Source organism: Mastigoproctus giganteus, chromosome 1 (genome assembly GCF_048544385.1).
Source record: "Mastigoproctus giganteus isolate SK-2022 chromosome 1, ASM4854438v1, whole genome shotgun sequence".
NCBI lineage: Eukaryota > Metazoa > Arthropoda > Arachnida > Uropygi > Thelyphonidae > Mastigoproctus > Mastigoproctus giganteus.
The window spans coordinates 209,712,015-209,735,465 of record NC_143575.1 but is presented as its reverse complement, the minus strand read 5'-3'; the positions used below and the strand labels follow the sequence as shown (position 1 = coordinate 209,735,465).

General features: G+C 34.4%; 1 protein-coding gene across 2 annotated transcripts in view; it reads left to right on the top strand.

The window, feature by feature from the left end:
• Mccc2 (methylcrotonyl-CoA carboxylase subunit 2) overlaps positions 1–23,451 on the top strand; it is a 118,520-nt gene that overhangs the window by 17,782 nt on the left and 77,287 nt on the right. For both annotated transcript variants that reach the window (XM_090384174.1, XM_090384175.1), the window contains exons 3-7: positions 5,232–5,316; positions 10,938–11,039; positions 11,238–11,365; positions 15,191–15,303; positions 15,720–15,833. In XM_090384174.1, coding sequence (XP_090240300.1) covers positions 5,232–5,316; positions 10,938–11,039; positions 11,238–11,365; positions 15,191–15,303; positions 15,720–15,833 — 542 coding nt within the window. The remainder of the gene's footprint in view (positions 1–5,231; positions 5,317–10,937; positions 11,040–11,237; positions 11,366–15,190; positions 15,304–15,719; positions 15,834–23,451) is intronic.

The window sequence follows — 23,451 nt, the reverse complement described above, 5'->3', positions numbered from 1 at the left end:
TTGCTGGAACTTTGTTTCATTGATTGCTTTTCCTTGATATATTCCATAGTAAATTTCAACACCTTCCAGAATTTGATTTGATTTAGTTCTTTTGTGAATTTAAATGTAATATTTCAAAAGTGTGTGAGCAAAATGAACAAATAAGAAATTGTTGAAGCTAAAAGAAAATAAGACACCTAGGGTTGATGGAATCTATCCAATTATATTGAAAGATGCATCAAGCAAACCTTTAGCCACAATTATGAGAGCATTCTTGGATTCAGGGAGGATCTCTATAGAGCTTAGATGTACAAATGTCTCTCCTATTCACAAAGGATTGGGGATTGAAGGGCAAAATGAGTAATTACACCCGGAAGCTTGACTTCTTTTCAGCAAAAATAATGATGCCACTGATTAAAAAAAGTAATGCAGGATCCATGCTGTGATTGCTGTATAACTGCATATCTATGCAGGATCTTGATAGGAATGCAGTTATACAGCAATCACAACATGGTTTTGTTAATGGGAGATCTTGTGTGACCAATCTGATTGGATATTATAACATAAAGGACTGGATGTGAAAATGAATTTTGACATTAACAAAATACTTAAACTTAAGTAAAGCTTTTGATACTGTTCTTCATGAAACACTTCATGTAGTTATGTGTCATTAGGGACAAGCTACTGCTTTGGATAAAGGGTTGGTTGAGTGGCAGGGGACAGAAAGTGATTATTTATGCCACTGCTTTTCATGGACTAGTGTTAGAAGTGAAATTCCTCAGGGTTCAGTGCTGTGAGACCCTTAATGTTTCCAATATTTATTAATGATATTGATGAAGGCATGTTAATGTCAAAGTTTGCTGATGACATGAAGGTTGAAGGGTACTTAATGACAAAAGTAAGATTATGCTACTGCTGCAAGACCTATAGAAACTAGCCAGATCTGCTGAAGTGGCAAGTTAGGTTTAACGTTGATAAATGCAAGGTACTACAGTTGGGTGGCAGTAATCCCAGAATAACATACCAATTTCTTAGTACTGCGTTCAAGGTGGTTTAGAATGAAAAATATCTAAAGATAAGTGTACAGCCTGACATGAAGTTCTCAGAGTATAGACAGGCTGATAGGTCAGCTCACAGAGTTTTGTTTATAATGTACAGTAATTTTGTTATCAGGGGCAAGCTGCTGATTATCCTTTGTATCTTAAATACTGTATACAAATCTGGAAGCTGCATTTTAGGAAGGATGCAAATGTATTAGAATGAGTGCAAAGAAGAGCAACAAGATTAGACAGATGGAAAAAAAAAAATAATTTTGTGTACAAAGAAAAGACTAGTTCTCTAAATTGTAGCATCTGGAAACTAGGCACCTTCATCATATCTGATTAAAGTGTTTAAGGCTTTAAATTGGCATCCTTACTCTTTCTTGGATGATGCACATTAGGGGACATAAATTTAAATTGAAAGAGGATGGGTACAGAATAAATGTGTGAAAAATTTGTTTTCAGCAAGATTGTAACAAACTTCTATTGGATGTTGTAGAAATGTGTAGAATAAATTTCAGAAAGAATTAGACAAATTATTAATGGTTAGTGGTTGGTAGGTTTTTTTTGACGATGCCGCATAAGCTTGCTTATTTGCATCATTTGCCACTAACTAATTAGAACTATATTTTGTTCCTTAAAAAACAAGAAAAAAAAAGCTCTATTAAATTTTATGCCAACTGTATAAATTATAATCACTTTATATTTGTGAATCCTAGTTAAATTATGAAGATTAGAACCTTTTTCTATATGCATTTTTTAATGTGGATTTTAATAAAAATTAATATTATTATTTATAGAATTATATATGGGGATTGTGAATATTTTGACTTATATAGAAAAATAGTGTAATTTTATAATGAAAATTGGCAATTGACTATAGCAAGAGTATAATGTAGGCCATATGTCAGTTTACTGAGAAGAGATGCAATTTACCAAGAAGTGAATTACCTAAAAACTGTGGACAATTAATTAAATGTCATAAATAATATCATTTAATATTAATAAAGTAATATTAAAGACCAATTTAATATTGAATTATTAATGAAACACCAAACACAGTATTTATGATTTTTTTCTAATGTGCTATTTTTATACCATCTTATGCAGTTACTATTTGCCCAGTGACTGCAGATGTTTGTTCCTATTAGATAAAGGCTTCAGCGTAACAGCCAATATGTTATGATTAATGTGCTTTATTTTAACAAGAGCTAATTTAATTTGTTAATTTTTATATAACTGCATAAGATAGAATAAAAGTGGCACATTAAAGAAAAAAAAATTACCTTCAGTGTTTCCTTAATTCAAATGTCTGTTATCTGCATGATGTCATACAAGGCATGTATATGTATTTTCATTATAATATTGCAGCTGTCTTAGATGAATTAAGAAAATACATTGAAAATCACAACATTTGTTTCATGGTGACATCAGTCTCTTGCAGGTTTAAGTACTAATTTAAGCTTTGTTAATTTTTCAAATTTGTTGTACTTTATAAGATGTGGATTATCATACATTTGGCCAACTCATAGTGTGGGCAATTTGTTGACCACAAGATGTTTTGAAGTTGTTTGTGTGGCATTTATATAGTCATTTCTACATCATCAAGGCTTGCAGAAAGAAAAGTTTTTTCTTCTCTATGATGGGCATTATGGGATACAATATTAAAATACTGTATTTGCATTATCATTAATTACACAATAATTAATTTTTGTTTTAGAATTAAATCAAGACATAACAAATATGAGTATGATGTTTTGGAGTGTTCAGTGTGATTTAAATTCTACTCTGAGTAGATAAAGTAAATCAAGACAATGAATGAGTTTGATATTTTACTGTGTGATCAGTTTTTGTTTAAATTCCAGTCTCAGTGAATAATGAACTATGTAACAAATAATGAATATGTAACATCCCCAAATGTAGTCAAACTAGGGAAGGTAATTCCTTATTACTGTTACTATACTGAATACAATTACAAAAATTTTTGAACTCCTACTTTATAAATATCTTAGTTCCTATCTTCACCCTTTTATTAATAATCATCAATATGCTTTTCTTCCCAGGAAATCAACTGTTTCAAATCTTGCCTTGTTTTCTTATTTCCTACAAACTAATTTGGACAAAGGAAATCAAATCGATTTGCTTTTCCTTGATATTTCACATGCATTTGATTCTGTCCACATTGATCTTTTGCTGTTTAAGCTGTCATCTTATGGTGTACGATCCCCTTTACTAGATTTGCTTCATTCACTGCTTAGAAATTGTAAACTATCCGTAATAATTGATGGTACTTCATCAACTCTGTTTAGTGTTTCTCAAGGTGTTCCTCAAGGCTCACCATTGGGTCCGGTCTTCTTTATTGTTTATACTAATGATCTGTCAACCTTATTTCAGTCCGTTAATGTTGAGTGGCAACTCTATGCAGATGATATTAAACTTTGCAAAGTTATTTGTTGTTCCACTGACAGTGATGAACTCCAGTCCTGTCTTGATTCCCTCTCACTCTGGCTCAATAAAAATAACTTGTTTCTAAACCCATTAAAATGTAAATTATGTTGTTTTCGCTCAAATCATGTAGTTAGACCCTCTGTCCTTACTGATTATTATGTTGGAAATGCTTCAATTGCAAGTACTGATACGTTCAAGGATTTAGGTGTCCTATTTCGATCTGACCTTCATCCCTCTTCCCACATTGATCATGTAGTATCTCACACTTCTAAACTTCTTGGATTAATCAGGCTTTCTTCCTCTGTTTTCAAGAGTGACAAAGTTATAATTCTTCTCTACAAGCGACTTTTACTTCCCATTTTTGATTATTGTGATATTATCTTTTCCCTACAACAGGAATGTCTTTCTCACAGACTTGAGAGAATTCAAATTAAATTCATTAAATTCTTATGCTATTGAAATCACATTGCCTTTCACTGTCGAAATTATGGAGCTCTTTGTGATAGCTTCAGAATCATTCCTCTTCATTCTAGATAACAACTCCATGTGTCTCTTTTTATCTACAATATCATAAACTCTGTTATCGATTCTCCATCTCTTCTTGAACAAATATCTTTCGCTATACCTTGTTTGAATTCTTGTTTTAAAATTAATTTCTCACTGCCTGTTCCTCGTACTTATCACTTACTTGGTAGTTCTCTGTTTCATTTCCTTCAGGTATTGAATAATTACAATATTGATTTTACACTTATCTGTCTGTCTATAAGAATTTGCTCCTTATTCTGTTTTCTTAATGTAAATTTTTTATATATTTTAATTCTTGTTTTGTATTTGCTGTAACTCCTAGCGTTCTCACCTTTATTTTAGGGTCTGTGTGCCCTGTGTATGAGAAACGTGTATATATAAATAAATAAATTGTTTCCAGGCCATCAAATGGGAAGGAGCAGGATTGACAAGGAAGAGCTCCCCTTGGAAATATAACCTAAAACTGAACTACCTTTGGGTTCAACGGGGGTTTGTATCTGGACTCATAAATTCATTATTAGGCTATCATCACAATTGAACACTATTTTCATAGTCACATCCATATTCATCTATAAAAGTGTCATTGAAATAATGTGATAATTTGTTGCTTATATGATGAATGAAATATTTGGATGAATCAGTTTAGTAGAGGTGTTTTCTGACTTCCTTGCTCTTTGCAAGATGGTTAGTTTCAAGATTTTTGGTGTAACTACTACTTTGGTCATTGTGTGCTGTACAAATATATCAGTTGATGGATCAATTTGCATTCATTTAAAATCATTTTTAGGATGAAGTTAGGAATATTAAAAATCATATTTTTGTTTTTTTAAAAACATAATTGAATTGAATGGTATTGGATGCCTTCTTATAAAGATAATATTTCAAGTAATCTTCAAAAGTAAGGTACGGGTCAGTGCCCGAAAAAAAATAAAGATTTATTGTATTTTTTAAATTATTATGCCTTCTGTAGTGAAATGTTCATTACAGGAGGCAGTGCTGTAAATGGAGAGTATATGCAGTACATGATATAAATACAGTTTATAACTTGAATTTCAGTATAATCCCCTCCCCCCATACTTCTCCTTCAACCCATGCACGGTACTAAGTACTATAGATTTTGATACCTTTCATGTTTGGGATTTTCATAAAAAAATAAAAAAAAAAACAATTAGTCTAATCTGAATTCAGTATAAATCAAGTGTTATATACCAATATAAAGTGATCTTTGTGAATATTCAGGTGGTGATGAGAAGGCTGTTTTGCGTCATACTTCCAAAGGAAAAATGTTAGTGAGAGATAGAATAAACAACCTGCTTGATCCAGGGTAAGTTCTTGATGGTTAAATTTCCTTCTCTTTCCTAAAAAAATAAAAGATAATGGCTTTTTGCTTTGTAAAATCCTTTTATATTTAAGGAGTGTAATTATCAACATTTTTCACTAGTATTTATCAAACTACTACTTAACCTTTCTTAGAAGTTATATTCTTATCTAATTCATGACTTAATTATCAGAAACTGTCCATATCATATATATAGGTGGAGAGTATAAAGGTAGGTATAGTGTTAAAGTGCTAACATAGCTGAAATTGTAATTGCGGAGAACAAAGAAGAGAAAGACGATAATAACAAGTAATTAGAAATACTTAATGCCATGTGTCCTGTGATTTCAGCACCTTCATCTGGGGCCAGCCGCCGAAATCAAAGTAAACAATGGCAAGAAGTACAGCCTCCATTTCTGAAATGACATATATGCAGCACATGATACATGTGAGAATTCAGTATTGAAGATCAGGGTTAAAATTTTTTAAATTTTAAGTGGTATGGCATATGTATATTTCATGCCCGATGGAAGCAGAATGCAAAGATTAATAAGAAGTAAGATACTTACTGAGGTCAAGTAGGTATATAATTGTAGAGAAGGTCTGTACCACAGTGGAAGGTAATAAAAAGTATAGCGTAAATCTGTTCTGAAGTATTTATGGTATATGATAGCAACCCCGTGTGTAAGAAAGCGGAAGGTTAAGGAAATAATTAAAATAAAATAAATTAAATTATGCTGGCTGCCCCAGATGTCATCAGTTAGAAACTAAGTTAGATTAAATTAAATTAAATTTCGAATATATAATAGGGGTAGGTGTTAAACACGTGGAGGAATGTGTCCCAGGATAGAAAGGAGTAAAAAGTCGCTAAACTTTATTTAGGCAAGAACAGTGTTTATAGCAGAAAAGGAGCATCTCGCATATTGTGTTCGATAAACTAATGGCTCATGAGAAATAAAAATATATATAAAGGTAGGAAGGCATTAAGAATTGGAAGAGGACACAAATAGATCTTGCTCAGGGAATTTCGGAGTTGCTATTCCTGTTCCTATAGCAGGACCCTAAACATAGTTCTACTATAGGAACTTTGCATTCTGCCTCCGTCTGGTCAGCCATGAAATATACTTATGCCATACCACTTAAATTAAAAAAATTTTAACCCTGATCTTTAATACTGAATTCCCACGTGTACCACGTGCTGTGTATATTTCATGTCAGAAATGGAGGCTGTACTCCTTACCGTTGTTTTCTTTGATTTCGGCAGCTGGCCCCAGATGAAGGCACTGAAATCACAGGACAATAGCATTAAGTATTTCTAATTACTTATTATTATCTTCTTTGTTCTCCGCAATTACAATTTCAGTTATTTCTGTTTAAATTTAGCAGTGTCCCAGGTCCATAAACCATTAATTAGTTAATTATTTAATAATATTTTTTACCATTAAATTGTAAAAAAATGTTACACACACACACACACACACACACACACACACACACACACACACACACACACACACACACACACACACAGGATAAGTTCTCGTTGCATCGCACATGTTGCATTGCATCTCTGGCTACACTGGGTAGCCAAAGATGCAACATGTGCATTAGCAGTAGTATTAATATTGACAAAATGATGCAAGGAGGCAAAGCTTATTCAGCTTCACCAAAAAAAAAATTAAATATAAAAAAACCACTTAAATTGCCCATTACAATCCTCTAAATTTATTCAAATTACCTACTTTCATTATGTTAGGTGAAAGTTTATTTCAGCAATCAGTTACACTCTCTGGCTGAAGGCAGATTGTTCACATCGATTATGCAGCCAACCTTTTTCAATTTAAATTTGTTTTCTTGTGCCATCTGAGATGATATTAGCATTTTGTTTACTTAATGCTTTAAAAGCCTTATACACTTATTATGTCACCATGTGACATAATAAGTGTATAAGTGACATAATAGATACCCAACTAATCTGATTTTGCCTCTCTATGCCCTTCCTAAAATGAGATTTACAAACTTTATTTTAGTATATGTATACAGTATTACAGATGAGGCCTAACTATTGTTAGGCTACATCCTAACAGTTACATATACAGAACCTAATTGGCAATGAGATTGATACATTCTATGTATCATTGACAGAACCCAATAAGCTGTTCCATTACTTATTTGCACTGCTCAGAGAACTTCATGTTGAACTGTACAGTTACCTCCAAGTCTTCATCCTTATCAACTATTTTGAATTTGTTCCATCCAAATGATATGTTATTCTGGAATTATTGTTATCCAGATGCAGTGCCTTGCATTTATCAGTGTTAAACCTCAGTTGCCATATTTTTAGCCCTATTATATTTAGATCTTATTAAAGTAGCATAATGCTATCTTATATTAGGTCACAAGCCCTTTGCCTTTCTAGTCCTTCTTTTGTATTTAAGGACCCACTGGTTAAATTTGCCTTTAACCAGTGGGTAGTTGATTGCTGGAACAGACTTCCATCTGTTGTTGTGGAAGTTGATAGCTTAAATAAATTTAAGGGTGAGCTGGACAAGCATTTGGAGTGAATAGATGGGTGAAATGGGAGGATGTTTTTTTTTTGGCTGAGGCTGCATTTGCTTGCTTTCTTGCATTGTAAGCCTATGCTAATGCTAATATCCATTCCAACTTTTCTTCCTAGAATCATTCTTGTGCCATGCTCAAACAGTATACTGCTGTATCATACTGCACTAGTAGTATGACATGGGTACTGTACCGTTGAAACAAACATGGAAATTAAACATGGGCATTATACTGTTGAACCAAATATTTCAAACATACTGTTGAAAAAAATCTCTGTGGAATTGTCCAAAATGTTTATGGTGCCCTGTAGAAACACTTCACAGCATAAATCCACCTCCTTTGAACTTCACTGTTGGCCCAGTGCACTCTGGCAGCAAACATTCTCCAGGAATCCTCCATATTCACACCTATCCATCTGATTGGAATGGGGTGTAGCGAGATTTGTCATTTCACAGAACAAATTTCCACTGCTCAGTGGACCAGTTGTAATGTTTATTGCAATATACAAGTTGAGATGCTGATTGCAGTTGATGTTTGGCTTATGCATGCTACTTTCTCACTTAAACTGTGGGGTTCTGTAGAGATCTGGTGTGTTTGTACAGATCTTGACCCTTGTTGACATCAAACCATGCCCTGTCTGTATACTTCTCTCTTAGTTGAGGTTTGACAAGATTGTCTTTTTACCCTTCTGTATACCTGATCAAGTGGAGTGATCTCCCGTGGTCCTCCTATTTGTTACTGGTACCATCACATTTCCATTTCATGATATCAGTACTGATGGTCAACTTTGTATGGTGTAGGCTCTCAGAAGTTGCCTGAACTGATATTTAACAATATCACTTCTGGAAATCAGGCAACTTGGATCTACATGCCATGAAGAGAACACTTTACCCATGTCCCCTCATGCATCTGCCATTTATACCAGTCTGAGTCACTTGTTTATCTAGGAATGTCCAATAAACTATGAAAACAGGGGTATCTAGATACTCTTTGGAAAGTGATGTAGACATATATACTACAAATTATGGTTGTTGTCTCATGACACATGTTATGATTAATGACTCATAATTATATTTATAAATAAATTTATATATGCACAGCACAATAATTAAGTTCAGGGTTTGATGCGCGTATTGATATTTTTAGCAGCATAATATTCTGAAGGAAAGAAAAAAAAGCACAAAAATGATATTTAACAAAGGTTTTTTTTTTTTTTTCCTCCGCAAATATTAAATTAATTACTCTTTGCTTCAAATACAAACAAAAATGCTAACTGGCTAAAGCCAGAATAATTATTTGCAAAAGTTTTAGGATACATATACTGGTATGCTCCACTGTATTTTGAAGTCAGAAAATAGTAGATTTGCATTTTGTGGATGCAACATTAAGATATGCATAGTTTGTTTGTTATTTGGTTTTTAGGAGCATTAGCAACTAAGGCCATATTGCTCCGGGGATATGCGGTGGTCATTCCCTGACCTTTCCACCTCCTCCGTATTTGGTGGTCATGGGCTCGAACTCCGGTCTAATCACGAAGCGTGTGCTACGATATGCATAGTGGAAAACGATATTGCTCTCCACTTGAAGACCAAAACACAATGTGTGCATAAGGTGTGAACATTTCACTTTTTGTCAAAAGTGGAAATACAGATTTAGGTATTATAAAAACATGTTTTTTTTTTTTGGTAAAACATAATCTTCTGCAACTTCAACAGATTATGCTGGTTCCTCGTTTAGAAAAATGTTTTCAAATTCAAAGGTGACAGAGTAAAGTATGATTCTGACAGTGTTGCAAATGCTGTTTTGAATGAAATTGCATGTAGCAATTGTTGAAATTGTTCAGTATTCACAAAATGGGTAATTTTTGGTTTCAATTCATGGTAGCAGTGATACAGATGTGAAGATCTATCTATTGTAACATTTTATGATGATAAAAAGAGGACACTATGAGCATTATACTTTCCATATGTACCTTAGAACGTGGTTCTATAATGGGCTGTAGGTGAGCTGATATATTCAAAATTATTGAACACTGAAAGAGGCATTGACAAATAAACATTAATCCATTTCAGCTTTAAAATGCAGAAAATTAAGTTTTATTTTTTAATAGCTTGTAATTCCACTGTCTGGTTTGATAAGTAGCATTAATTGTTTTTAACCTTTTGATGCACGTGTCCCTTCCCCCCAACCTTAATAATTTTAAAAAATGTTTAAGATGCTAGTATTATATAACAAAATGCATATTATATAACAATAAGGTACTTTCAGAACATGCAATTGAAACAAATGATTTCAAATTATAATTTATTTAATTTTATGTTGACATATTATTAATTTTCTTATATAGTGTATGACACACAGTAATTATTGTTGTTAATTTGAAGGAAACGTTCCAGAATGCAAAGTTTTATGTATTGTCATTTCTAAAAGTCATCAAGTATTTGTCTTAGAATAGGAAAAAAATAAATAAATAAAAAATTAATAATGGTATCATCATCTATCATCGTTCTGCTATTCCACGGGTCGATGTATTAAGCCTCGCCACCATGCCCTGTCCGTGTACTTCTTTCCATCGTTGATTTCACTCCAGTTTCTTCCTCTCTTAAAGACATCGGTCTTTATCATGTCCTGCCATCTCATTCTTGATCTTTTGTCCCTTAATTGTAAATCAAACATTCTTCTTGACAAACGCCTCTCGTTCATCCTCTTGACATGTCCAAACCATTTCAAAGAAGGTTATAGAGGCATCTGGCTGTCCTGCTGTAATAATGGTAATTGAATTAAATTTCAGTTTGTTGTTTCATGAATTGGCATTATTTCTGTATAAACATTTAATGAACCTGCAAGGTATAATCTATATAAAGAGTTTGATATTTAATTTTTGCATTTATCTTTAGTTTTAAAATATTTTTCTTTTAACTATAACTGGTCTGTGTTATTTCTTTCTAAATAATGGCCCAACAATATTCCTGACTGATTATTTCAAGGAAAATCATTATGTATTCTTTATTATAGATTCATAAGAGAAGTAACTGGTTTATTGGTGCTAGTTTATTTTTACTCTCTAGATCACCATTTCTAGAATTATCTCAGTTGGCAGCCTTTCATGTTTATGATCAGGAAAATGTTCCAGCTGCAGGAATTATTACAGGCATTGGCCAAGTATCAGGGTAAGATTGCATTTTCCTACCTCTAGAATTCAATGCTATTGTGTATCTTGTTTTAATTAATAAGAGAAAAGCTATTGTAAAAAAATAATAATAATAAAATAAAAATAGTTTCTTGACAACTAATTTAAAAAAAATTGACACTGAAAGTTTAAGCTCTCTTTACCCAGAGATTTCAAAGGTTTATTTTTCTTTTTGTAGCACTGAATGCATGATTATTGCAAATGATGCCACTGTAAAAGGAGGAGCATATTATCCATTGACTGTTAAAAAACATCTTAGAGCTCAAGAAATTGCAAAAGAAAATTGTATTCCTTGTATATACCTTGGTAAGAACTTATATAGTTTTTTTTTTAAATTACAAATTAATTGCCCTTTCTTATAAGAAAGTTTTAAGCTACATTTTAACTGGTTATCCGAAGTAAAGAAAATCAAAAATACATTTGGTTAAGCAAAATTATTTAATATAAATGCTCTGTAGTAAGCTTCAGTTCTGACTGAAATGTCTAGAAATCTGGTTAATATTTTTAGTTGCACTTATATAAAGACTTTTTTTACCTGTTTCACAAAACCAATAAATGCTTTTGTGAAACAGGTAAATATATATATTTACAAAAACACTGTGTGCGTGTGTATACATATACATGCATCTATGTCCCCCCCCCCCCTCTATTTATGTACTTTTTTATATGCCTGAGATTTCATAATATCTTTGATTAACTGAAGACTTAGAAAATTTTAACTATGCCATTATGTTCATAAAAGAAAGTTAAACTGGAATCTAAATAGGTAATAATACAGTCACTAATTTTATCCTTTCATGTTTGCAATGTAGAGGACATAAAGTGAGTTACAATTTTCTATTTGTGTGGCTAGCAATTGATAAATTCAATATTAAAATTTGTTATGTAATTTACATCTTATATATTCCTTACTTTTTAATATAATCACTCTCTTTCTCTAAGCATAACTGCCTTTGTTCTGCTCATTTTTGAAAATGTGATCTACAGAAAAGCTACATATCTTATGTTGTATGGTCTGCAAGCTTCTCTTTAAGGACTTTTGAATGATGAAAAATTGCTGAACCCAGTGATTCTCTTTAGCTCTAACATTGTAAAATATTTTAAGTAAAATATTTTACAATGTTAGAGTAAAATATTTTAAGCTTCAAAATGACCAGAAATTGGATGAGGTGAATGCCAGAGTGTTTGTTTCTTTACCAAGCACAAAAGTGATTGCAAAATGCTTAGTATGATGTTGCATTATCCTGTTCAGGATGAAATTTTATCTCTCAGATGCAGATTTTTTTTTTTTGTTGTTCTATCGCTAACAAAAGTTCATCATTCAGGCCTTCATATTGTCTTTGCTTAGTTGATAGGAGTTATACTGAACTGTATCATCTTCTTTGTGATTCTATAGCTCAATATTGCTTCTTCTCCTAATGATTCAGCACGTTTTATGTTATTATTTTGCAATGCAAGTATTGCAGGAAGTAGTGCATTAGCATAGTGGTATTAAGTGGAAGGTAGAAGTGCCATTTACAGTAAACATGTCATGCAGAAGTGAGCTCAAATTTGAATATGAACAGGTAATGTCTTCAAGAAGGATTCAGTAACTTAGCACACAGTGGATTAAATGGAGCTCATAATTCCAAAGATTTGCATCTGAAGCATCGCATACAAGTGTAAGGTATTTGCCCATGCCAAAGTTGAACACTGACAGGGAAAATGCATATTTTGACAAGCTGTTTCTGAACAGTTAGTCATGCTGCAAAGAAAATTTGTACCCATAGTTTTTGAAGAGTCAGTCAAGAGGTCCAGGAATATACACAAATATACACAGTGAAAGCTGGTAAATACTGTATGCAGAACACTGCATGGGGGGTGTTATTTCTGTTCCTTAGTTGAGCAGTATTTATGGGGTAGGAACAGGAAATACATCATAATTTCACTTTTAAAATTAGATTTCAGTCCAAAGATGCAGTATGTAGTCCCTCCTCACAGGTATTTATATGCCCTAGCATGTACTCAGAGAGTAAATCAAACACTATTTGTATCCAGAAGATAAATCTTTATATGGTTTACTGAAAGTTAACATTCAGTAAACCATCGCTTTTTAATGGGCTTTAGAAGTAATAGACAATATCTGCCGGACCAGGCTTTTCATCTGTACAGGACCTGGTAATGACTGCCTTAGTCTGATTTTACCATCAGTTAAAATAGTTTCACAACAAAACAAGTGCCAGGGAGCCAGGATTTTTCTCACCAGCCTGGCAAGCATGTCAGCCCTCTGAACCTCTAGTGAGAGTACTCAAGAGCTCTTCAGACTAAATAAGTTTCAGTCAGAGTTTCCACTATCACTATTCACTAAGAAATAAGCCAGGGGTGATTTTATAATGATGGAAGTTAACATAATTATCTTCTATCATTCTAAAATCACTGATTAGGAGATCAATTTGTTCAGTATGGATATTTGAGGTATAGCTGTTTTTTCAGAGCAGGGTTTGTCGAACTGGAAAATGGAATGCCATGTTGTATGCCCTCAACAAACAATGGATATCATTTCCAGTCAGAGGAAGGTCATTAATGTACAGGAGGAAAGGGTTGTTGAAAGGACAGAAGTTTGTGAAACTCCATCATATAGTTGAGGAGTTATAAAACAGGGAGCAAGCTACTGTTACATGCAATGAACAGTCAGAGAGAAAACCAGCTACGAAATTTGTTGGTTGAAAGAATTGAAAACTGTCTGTAAGATGGAAGCTTGCTTAGTAGGCCTTAGTTAGGAAAGTTTTCCAAATTTTTCTTAGAATTTCACTGCAAGTGATAAATCTAAGCCAAGATATCACCAGTGGATTGGCACTTAAGGAATCCATAATGCTGATTATTCATCAGATGGAAGGTTTCAGGATAGTTTAAAAGTTGAGTACTATAGGATCATTGATCAGTTTTCGATTATGGGGTTTATTCTGCTCTGACTGAAGCTGAGTACTCTGTATTCAGGTTTATATTGGGCTTATATTCATTTAGAGACGAATATCATTATTCATGGTTGTGCCTAATTTACTAATGTCTTAAATGTATATCATTGCCTGAAATGCTTAATCCTCTATACGTTTAAAAAAAAAGTGTGTGTGCCCATATGCACGAAAGATGTTTTATGTGAAAACATCTTTGACAAAAATCAGAACCATTTTAAAATCAGACTGAAGTTATTAATTAGTTATTTTGGTTTTTAGGAGCATTAGCAACTAAGGCCATATTGCTCCGGGATATGTGGTGGTCATTCCCTGACCTTTCCGCATCCTCCATATTTGGTGATGATGGGCTCGAACCCCGGTCTGATCAAGAAGCGTGTGCTATGCACTGCTGCTCCTTCCCATCTGGCTACGGAGGCGCCTTCTAACTGAAGTTATGAATGATGTATGTAACTTTTATGCCCACACCTGCTATTTACTCTACTGAATCAATATTAGTGACTGAGTTAGCATCATTACCAGTACTGCTCTTTGGAACTACAGTCATTATGCTTTGGATATTAACACTGAGCTGTAGGATCCTTCTTTCAAGAAAGACTGGATTACACTTATTCATGCAGACCTTGATTGTGATCACTATCTTGCTTGAACATTGTTACATTATGATTTCCTTTTTAGCAATGATCATGACCCCCAATGTTGTCTTTTGATTGGGACTTTGCATCACATCCTGTCATAACTTCTAGTTTTCCTTCTGACTGGTTTGGTAGGCTATGAACAACTGTTGATTTATATTTTTTTCATTGCAATAAAGGATTTTATACATAGATATTTACAGTTTTTATTCTGTGAGAGCTGGACGAGGAGTCACTATATGCCATAACCATGGGCTTGAAGTCTAATTTTTTACTGTATTATATTTTACATTTTCTCCACCCCCCACCTCTTTTCCACTGGAGTTATAGCTTATCTGAGTTTGTGTCTGGGCTACTTGCCATTGATGTATACTCCAGAGTAATGACAAGCAAATTATAGTACAAATATAATACAATTAATTTGCTCATAGAGGTCCATTAATCACAAGTATGTTTTTAAAATTAAAATTTATAAACATTAGTGATTCAAATAGAATTATTTTGTTCTAAATGATATAGAAATACAGAAGAAATAATATTTTCAGTTGACTCTGGAGGTGCTAATTTACCACGGCAAGCTGACGTTTTTCCGGATATTTTCCATTTTGGCCGTATTTTTTACAATGAAGCTATCATGTCATCATTAGGAATTCCTCAAGTTTGTATATTTTCCTGTTAATGTATTAATATATCAACTAATCAGTTGAATTTAGCTGAAACATCTTTTTGGTAGTATTGAAAAGTATTATTCCATTTTTTATTTCATTATTGATTGAGATCAATTCTAAACTTCTCTGTTAAATAATTATCCTTTTACATCTAATTAGCTTATTCACCCTGTTTATATTCATATGTCTATTTAAATTTTTACTTTTTTTCATAAAGCTTTTTACTCTTTTTCATTTAGTCTAAATATAACGTAAATAATGCCCAGGACTAAATGATGTACAAAAAAAGTTACAGATGTTAAAAAAAAATTAAAATGCAGAAAAAAAAGAATATTTCCTTTTTTATGTACTCAAAGCATAAATTTTATTTGATAATTGCATGTAATATATATATGTTTTATATTAGATAGCTGTAGTAATGGGAAGTTGCACTGCAGGTGGTGCTTATATTCCTGCCATGGCTGATGATAGCATTATTATTAAAAATCAAGGGACCATTTTTCTTGCTGGACCTCCTTTGGTAAGTTTGTGTGCATCAGTTTATAGTGCATGCCATTTAGGCATGCATGTTTAATTTAAGTTATCATTTTGAAAGCTGTACCAATTAAAAGGAAATACTTCAGAGCATTGTCTGTGTATGTGTGTGTTTATATACACACCTGGGTAAGTCAAAAGTAGCATCACACATTTGGTGCCTTATAACTTATTATGTTTACATAGAAGAAACATTGTATTTGGAGAAAATTAATATAAATTCAAAGTTGCATTGGAAGTAACTAACAGTTAAAACATATGACTTTCAGCATTAATGCGGCACATTTCCCAGCAGTAATCAACCTCATGCCAGAATGTGATGCACATTAACATGGCTGTTGTAACTGTGTCAATCATTGCAATGATCCTTCTCTTCAATTTATGTAAATAATTTGAAGAGGGGATCATTGCAATGGTCTATCTCTTCAAGTGTTTCACCTCACTTGGCAAGGCGGCTTGCACATCTGCTCCTTAACATAATCCCACAAAAACAACTTGTGCAAAATTTCTACTTAAGTTGTGTCATAGAATAGCAGCTACTCCAGGTAGCTACTCCAGCAAGTAGTAATGAATGACTATGGAAATTCCTACTTTAACTCTGTCATCACCATTATCAGCACACGTTGATTGTAATAAACACATGCAGGCCTGATGTAGCCAAGTGGTCAGAAGCATGAGTGTGGTAGCACACGCTCTTTGAGTGGACCGGGGTTCAAGCTCATGACTGCTAAATACAATTAACATTTGTGCCAGAGTATAAACAAGAACATTATTTATTTCCAAACTTTTAAAGTTATGCAGCTACTTTTGACTTACTCTGTGCACGTGCGCGCGCGCACACACACATATATGCACACGCACGGTAAGAGAGTTCATATATATATCATATACACAGGATAAGTGAGTTCACACACACATATATATATATATATATATATATATATATGTGTGTGAACTCATTTATTGCCATAATAAAAAGAATATGAATGCAAACCCTGGCATGAGAACTCAGTGGGTTTCACAAAATTTTGAATAAATAAACATATTTATGTAAAAAATGAAATAGAATGAAAATAAAATAAAAATAAGAAATCAAGCTGACAAATAAGTTATTTCAGTTTTGGTTCCAGCAGCCATAAGTTGGCATCAGTAAAGTTTCTTACTGATAGTGTCAAATCATAGATTGATAGTAAAATAGGAATTCATTTTGTTGTTCCTTTAACATTTTCACTTTAATGGTGGGGTTACTTCAGAGTATTAGGGGGAGGATTTTTGCTGAAGTATCATGTCCCCATAAGTTATCGGTAGATATTAGTAGATGACAAGAGCATTAAGGTATTGGATTTTTTCAGTGAAAAGCAACTGAAATTTTATTGAACTGATTATACAGTTGTGTTTCAGACACTGTGAGGCTTGTTAGGTTTGGCATTGATCCATTAGTCATTCTACCCTACAAATCATTGTTTTACAAAATGTGCTGCTTGTGGACCTATCTGGGACAGAACATAATAGAACCGAGGGGGTTGTCTTTGTTTGTGTTCAGTGCAAAGAGTATGAGAAAATTAGGTGTGAACTCAGCATTTGAATGGGTGATGGTTTTGATGAGACTTTGAAGAATAGAGTAATAATTAAAATAATTATAGCCTTAGTTGCTAATGTGCCAATAAAACATAAACCTATCAAGCTCTCTGCTGCCCAACTCAGTGACAGAGCTTACACTTGTGCATCAGGCAACACAGCAGCAATTCCCAAGTTAAAGTTTCAGTGAAAGTAACTAACAGTTACAATATATGACGTCCAGCATTAATGCAGCACATTTCTCATTACTGAACTTGTTGAGCATATAACGTTTCTGGTGGGGATGAACCCTGTACTGTGTCTGAGCTTGCCAAGGCCCCAGAAGGGGGTGGAAAGAAAATTTAATATTATTTTGCCTCAATAGCATTAGTATTGGAAAGGGTGCGTGGAGGTAATAGCTCAAGCATTGGAGAAAGGGGGGGGGAATAAAGAACATGGATGGTAGGAGACTTTCAGCTTAGAAATTAGAAGTCAAACTGATAGAGGGGCATCCCTTTGGAGGGAGCCCACCACAGCAGTGCCCTGCTCCTGAAGTCCTCCACAGGGAGGACTGTCAGGAGCAGAAAAAGGTTTGTGGTGATTAGGGTCCACCAGGAGGAAGAGAATGCGCTATATATAGTATGGAATCTCACATCAGCTGAAGCTGGTGTCAGCAGTTGCCATGCCTCAAAGGAAAGAAGAGGCATGGCATCAGCATAGCAGGGGGGGGGGTTCCTGATAGGTTGCCCACACTGCAGTCTGATTTTGGGTGCCTGCCAGAACATCACACACTCTACATGTACTTAGCTCATCTGTACAGTAGCTTTTGCTCACATTTATTCATCTTAAATTACAAAAATGGCTAGTATATTATTTATTTTTTGTAACTAAAGTTTTGTCTTATCTGCTATTTTAATCTGTGGATGTCTATTCAAGTTACATTTTAACAGCATTGATTTGGTTTTATTGCCAGTACTGTTAGCTTGTGTATATTTGTCCATTGCTAGAGGGCACTGATTTCTAGGTTGGCATGCTGTTCTTTCTTGCAAGCAGTTTTTTCAAGATGTGCTGTATATTCACTATTCAGAGTGTTTCAAAAGTGATGGTCAATAATTTAAAGGTGAACTGTACAGACTACAATATGCAAAAAAAGCCTAGTAAACATGGGTCCTTAAGTGAATCATTTTTGAGATACTGCACATTTCTAGTTAGGATCCACCACTGACTTGTTTGTTTAGGTTAGGTTATGCTCATTCATTCTCCCCCTTTCCCCTCTCTCAATGCTCTGAGACGTAGCAGGCATACTAGTACTTGTCAAAGGATAGTCAACATGGAAAGAGGTTACAGCAATGAAGAGTATGCACCTCGTGTGGTAAAGCCAACAGCAGTGCACTCGAGGCTGCACGTTTGTACGAAGCATTTCCCCACCGAAGGCAGCCCAACAGGTGCACATTCATCAGGTTACATCAACCCCTTAGAGAATATGAGTGCTTCGCACATGGAGTATGTGCAGGTAGGCCCAGAAGCATAACACCTGATGTTGAGGAAAGTGTGTTAGAAAGGATAGAGCAAAATCCAGGAATTTCGACAAGGCGGTTTGCTCTGCAAGAGCGTGTACTGAGTCATAGCAGTGTGAGGTGAATTTTACATCACCAATTACTACCATATACAGCATGTACAAGGTCTCAGTAATACAGACTACCCTCCCAGAGTGAACTTCTGCAGTGGATGCAACAACAGTGTGTCCTGAACTCCCAATTTTTAAACAACATTTTGTTCACTGAAGAAGCTGGATTTACTCCTGATGGTATTTTTAATTTTCATAACTGTCACGTTTGGTCCGATGAAAATCCTAATGCAATTCACGAGTCACGACAACAGCAATGTTTCTCATTGAATGTCTGGGCAGGACTACTAGGAGACTGTCTAATTGGACCACACTTTCTGCCAAACACTCTAACAGGAGAGCTGTATCTTCAGTTCCCTCAGAATGTTCATCCAGACCTCCTTGATGATGATAATGTTCCACTTCAGCAATGCCAGCACACTGTTGTTGCATCCACTGGCAGAGTGAACTTCTGCCAGTGGATGCAACAACAGTGTGTCCTGAACTCCCAATTTTTAAACAACATTTTGTTCACTGAAGAAGCTGGGTTTACTCCTGATGGTATTTTTAATTTTCATAACTGTCATGTTTGGTCCGATGAAAATCCTAATGCAATTCATGAGTCACGACAACAGCAATGTTTCTCATTGAATGTCTGAGGAGGACTACTAGGAGACTGTCTAATTGGACCACACTTTCTGCCAAACAGGCTAACAGGAGAGCTGTATCTTCAGTTCCCTCAGAATGTTCATACAGACCTCCTTGATGATGATAATGTTCCACTTCAGCAATGCCAGAACATGTGGTTTATGCATGATGGTGCACCAGCACATTTTGCTCAAGTTGTGACTCGGTATCTAACTAGAAGTTTTGGTCAATGGTGGATAGGTAGAGATGGGCCTATAATGTGGCCTCCCAGATCACCAGACTTAAATCCTATTGATTTTTGTATCTGGGGTCATGTAAAAAGCTTGGTGTACACTTCTGACATTAACACGGTTAAAGGAGGCTTTCAGCAAATCAGCAATGACCCAGGAATGCCCGAAAGGATTCACAACTCAGTGCAGAGAAGACTACAAAGCTGCGCATGGATGCAAGGACAGCATTTTGAACACCTTTTGTAACACCCTGTAACATGTAACATCTGTAAAATCCTGTGATGTTGAAACCAAAAATTAAAAATGTATTATCTTATGTTTAATAAAACCACTCTTAGCAAAGGATTTACATCTTTTTGCTAAACTAGTGCTCTTATAGTCAGTGGCGGATCTTAACAGAAAATGTGCATTATCCCGAAAACGGTTCATTTGCGGCCTGATGTTCACTGGGACTTTTTTGTTTATTTTAGTTTGTACTTTTCACCTTTAAATTATTGACCATCATTTTTGAAACACCCTGTGTAACATGTAAGGTGCCATATAACAAATATATAGCGTGTCTTGAAATCTCTATTTCAAGACTGCTATATATATTTGTTATATATAGCATGTTTTTTATATATAGCAAGAGATTTCTCTTAAAATGTAGGAGACTCTTGATTATTTAGGGGTGGCTTATCCGGGTTGCAGATTAATAGACCATAGAAGGCTTACAATTGTTTGTTTACATTTTGTAAGGTTCCCATAGATGAGACCCTTAAATTTTTTAAAAACTGCACCCGACCTTTGCTTTCTTCTGCTAGCTCACTTTAGTCATATTTCAGTAATTCATGTTCTGTTACTATACATTTGATTTTAACATTCTTCTTTTGAGTTTTTTTTTTAATCAATGGGTTTTAATCAAACACATTGATAATGATGTGTTTTAATCAAAAATTTAATCAATTTTTGTATCAATGTGTTGCCATTATATTAAATGGAAAGGTCTGTTCTTTCTGTTGCACATAAATATTATAAATAAACATGAAAAGGTGCTAGTGTCAATTTTTATGAGTCTCTGATCGACTACATAGAAAAACAAGTACGCACTGCTCTCACTGACAAGATGTTGCTTTGAAATTTAGATAGTATCATTCACAGAAAGAAAAACCAAGATAAAAAGTGAACTTTATGTTTTTGTTTTTCAAACTATTATGCTTTCATGTTAAATTTTAGGTCATATTTCATACTCTAATGTACATTTATAAATATGCTGTGGTATATATTAACAGAAATTATAGGGGAGTTTCTAGCTATAAATTTTACAGATATGCTTATAAGTTTTAGCTAAGCTTCTTTTTAGTAACTTATTTTTGCCCCCTTTCCTTAAAAGTTTTAGCTAAGCTTCTTTCTAATAACTTATTATTGTTTCCTTTCCTTAAAAGTTTTAGCTAACCTTCTTTTTAGTAAATTATTTATTTTTGTTTCCTTTCCCATGAACTGATTTGAACTCAGCAGAAAATTCACAGGTATGTTACTAGAAAGAAGCTTTAAGTGTACAGTATGTATGTAAATACATTTGCATTTTTGTCATGTTTTTGAGTTTTTCTTCTATTTTGTGGATTGTTCAAAGTTTCTGTGATCCAAGCAAACTTATTTCCCAACAATCTCAAATAATAGGAATCATCTGTAATTGCACTTTCACTGCATTTTGGCTATTAAACTAGCATTTAATGTTGCATAAGTTTATGTTAAAACATTATAATGATTTTTTTGTGACAAAACTGCATACAAAACCTGAACCAGTTTTAGTCTCAGGACAGTCCTTGCATTATTTTTCCAGTAATGATACGGATGATATCTTCATCTCCACTCTGGTTATCTAAAACTGCATCTGCTCACTTGATTAGAAATATGAATAGAGTAATGATTAATACAGAATGGTTATCGATTGTTTGGCTAAGGCATCTAATTAATTCTGCCATTTTTTCATATTTAAATGTCCATTGTGTACAGTAAAAATAATTCTGCTAAGTAAAGTAAGCTGCACTCAGTTTTACATACCTTTTAGACATTTAATTGTCTCTTTTACAGACTTTGTTTGGAAGGGTTCTTTTAGTCTAATTTTTCCAAATTTTTTCTAAATCAGTTGTCTGAAAAACCTCCATTGTAACGTTGTATCTATGGAAAAGCCATTTAGAATATTGTCGTGTTTTCTAGGAGTATATTAGTGATGAATTTAATCAATTTAATCTGTGTATTGTTTAATGGGAAATAAGCATTGTAAACAGCATTAAAGGAAAATTTCTCCTCAGGTTGTAAATAGATATAATTCAGAAGAATCACAGAAGTAATGCTAATGACATTGCCTAGCCATTTTATTAGGACATTTAAATATGCAAATAGCATGTTGGACTGCCATTAGTCCTGAATCTCCACAATGACATGGCATAGCATGGAGTCAACAAAGTGCTGAAGAGTGATATGAGAATATTAGACTCTTATGTAATGAAACTCCTCAGTTCCTTAAAGTGACGGCGCCTCCGTAGCCAGGTGGGAAGGAGCAGCAGTGCGTAGCACACGCTTCTTGATTAGACCGGGGTTCGAGCCCGTCACCACCAAATACGGAGGATGCGGCAAGGTCAGGGAATGACCACCGCATATCCCGGAGCAATATGGCCTTAGTTGCTAATGCTCCTAAAAAACCAAACAACAAACAAACAAACTTAAAGTGACAGGAACAGAGGATGTTGCTGATGAATGCTTTCCAGTTCAACTGCCAGGTGCTGAGTGAGATTAAGATCCAGGTATTGGACTGACTGACTGGAGGAAGATGCTTGAAGTCTGCATTGCATTCCTCAAATCACCCTTTCATATATTTGTTTTGGTAGCTAGTTGCATTGTCATTTTAAAAGTATCCGTATCCATAGGGGCTAGCATTGCAACATTTCCTGGAGTACCTGATTTGTATTAATCTTCAGATATTCCCTGCTGTTTGGTGCCCTCTAGTGGAATCAGAAGGTTAATGATATTCCATGTAAACTTTAGCATTAGTAGAGGCATATGATGCAAGAAAGCAAGCTTATACAGCATCGGTCAAAAAAAAAAAATCCCTTCCCGTTTCACCCATCCATTCGCTCCAAATGTTTGTCTAGTTCTGCCTTGAATTTATTTAAGCTGTCCCCTTCTACAATGACAGATGGAAGTTTGTTCCAGAAATCAACCGCCTCAATCAATCAAAAAGGCAAATTTCTGTACATCTATTCTACAACTGTCTTCCCTCAGTTCATTAATCTGGGCAAGAGGAAGAATCTCATCAGCATTGCGCTTGCTGAAACCATTCAAAACCTTATACACTTCGGCGCCTCTGTAGCCAGGTGGGCAGAAGCAGCAGTGCGTAGCACACGCTTCTTGATTAGACCGGGGTTTGAGTCCATGACCACCAAATACGGAGGATGCGGAAAGGTCAGGGAATGACCACCGCATATCCCCGGAGCAATATGGCCTTAGTTGCTAATGCTCCTAAAAACCAAATAACAGCAACAACCTTATACACTTCAGTCAAATCACCTTGCAGGTGCCTT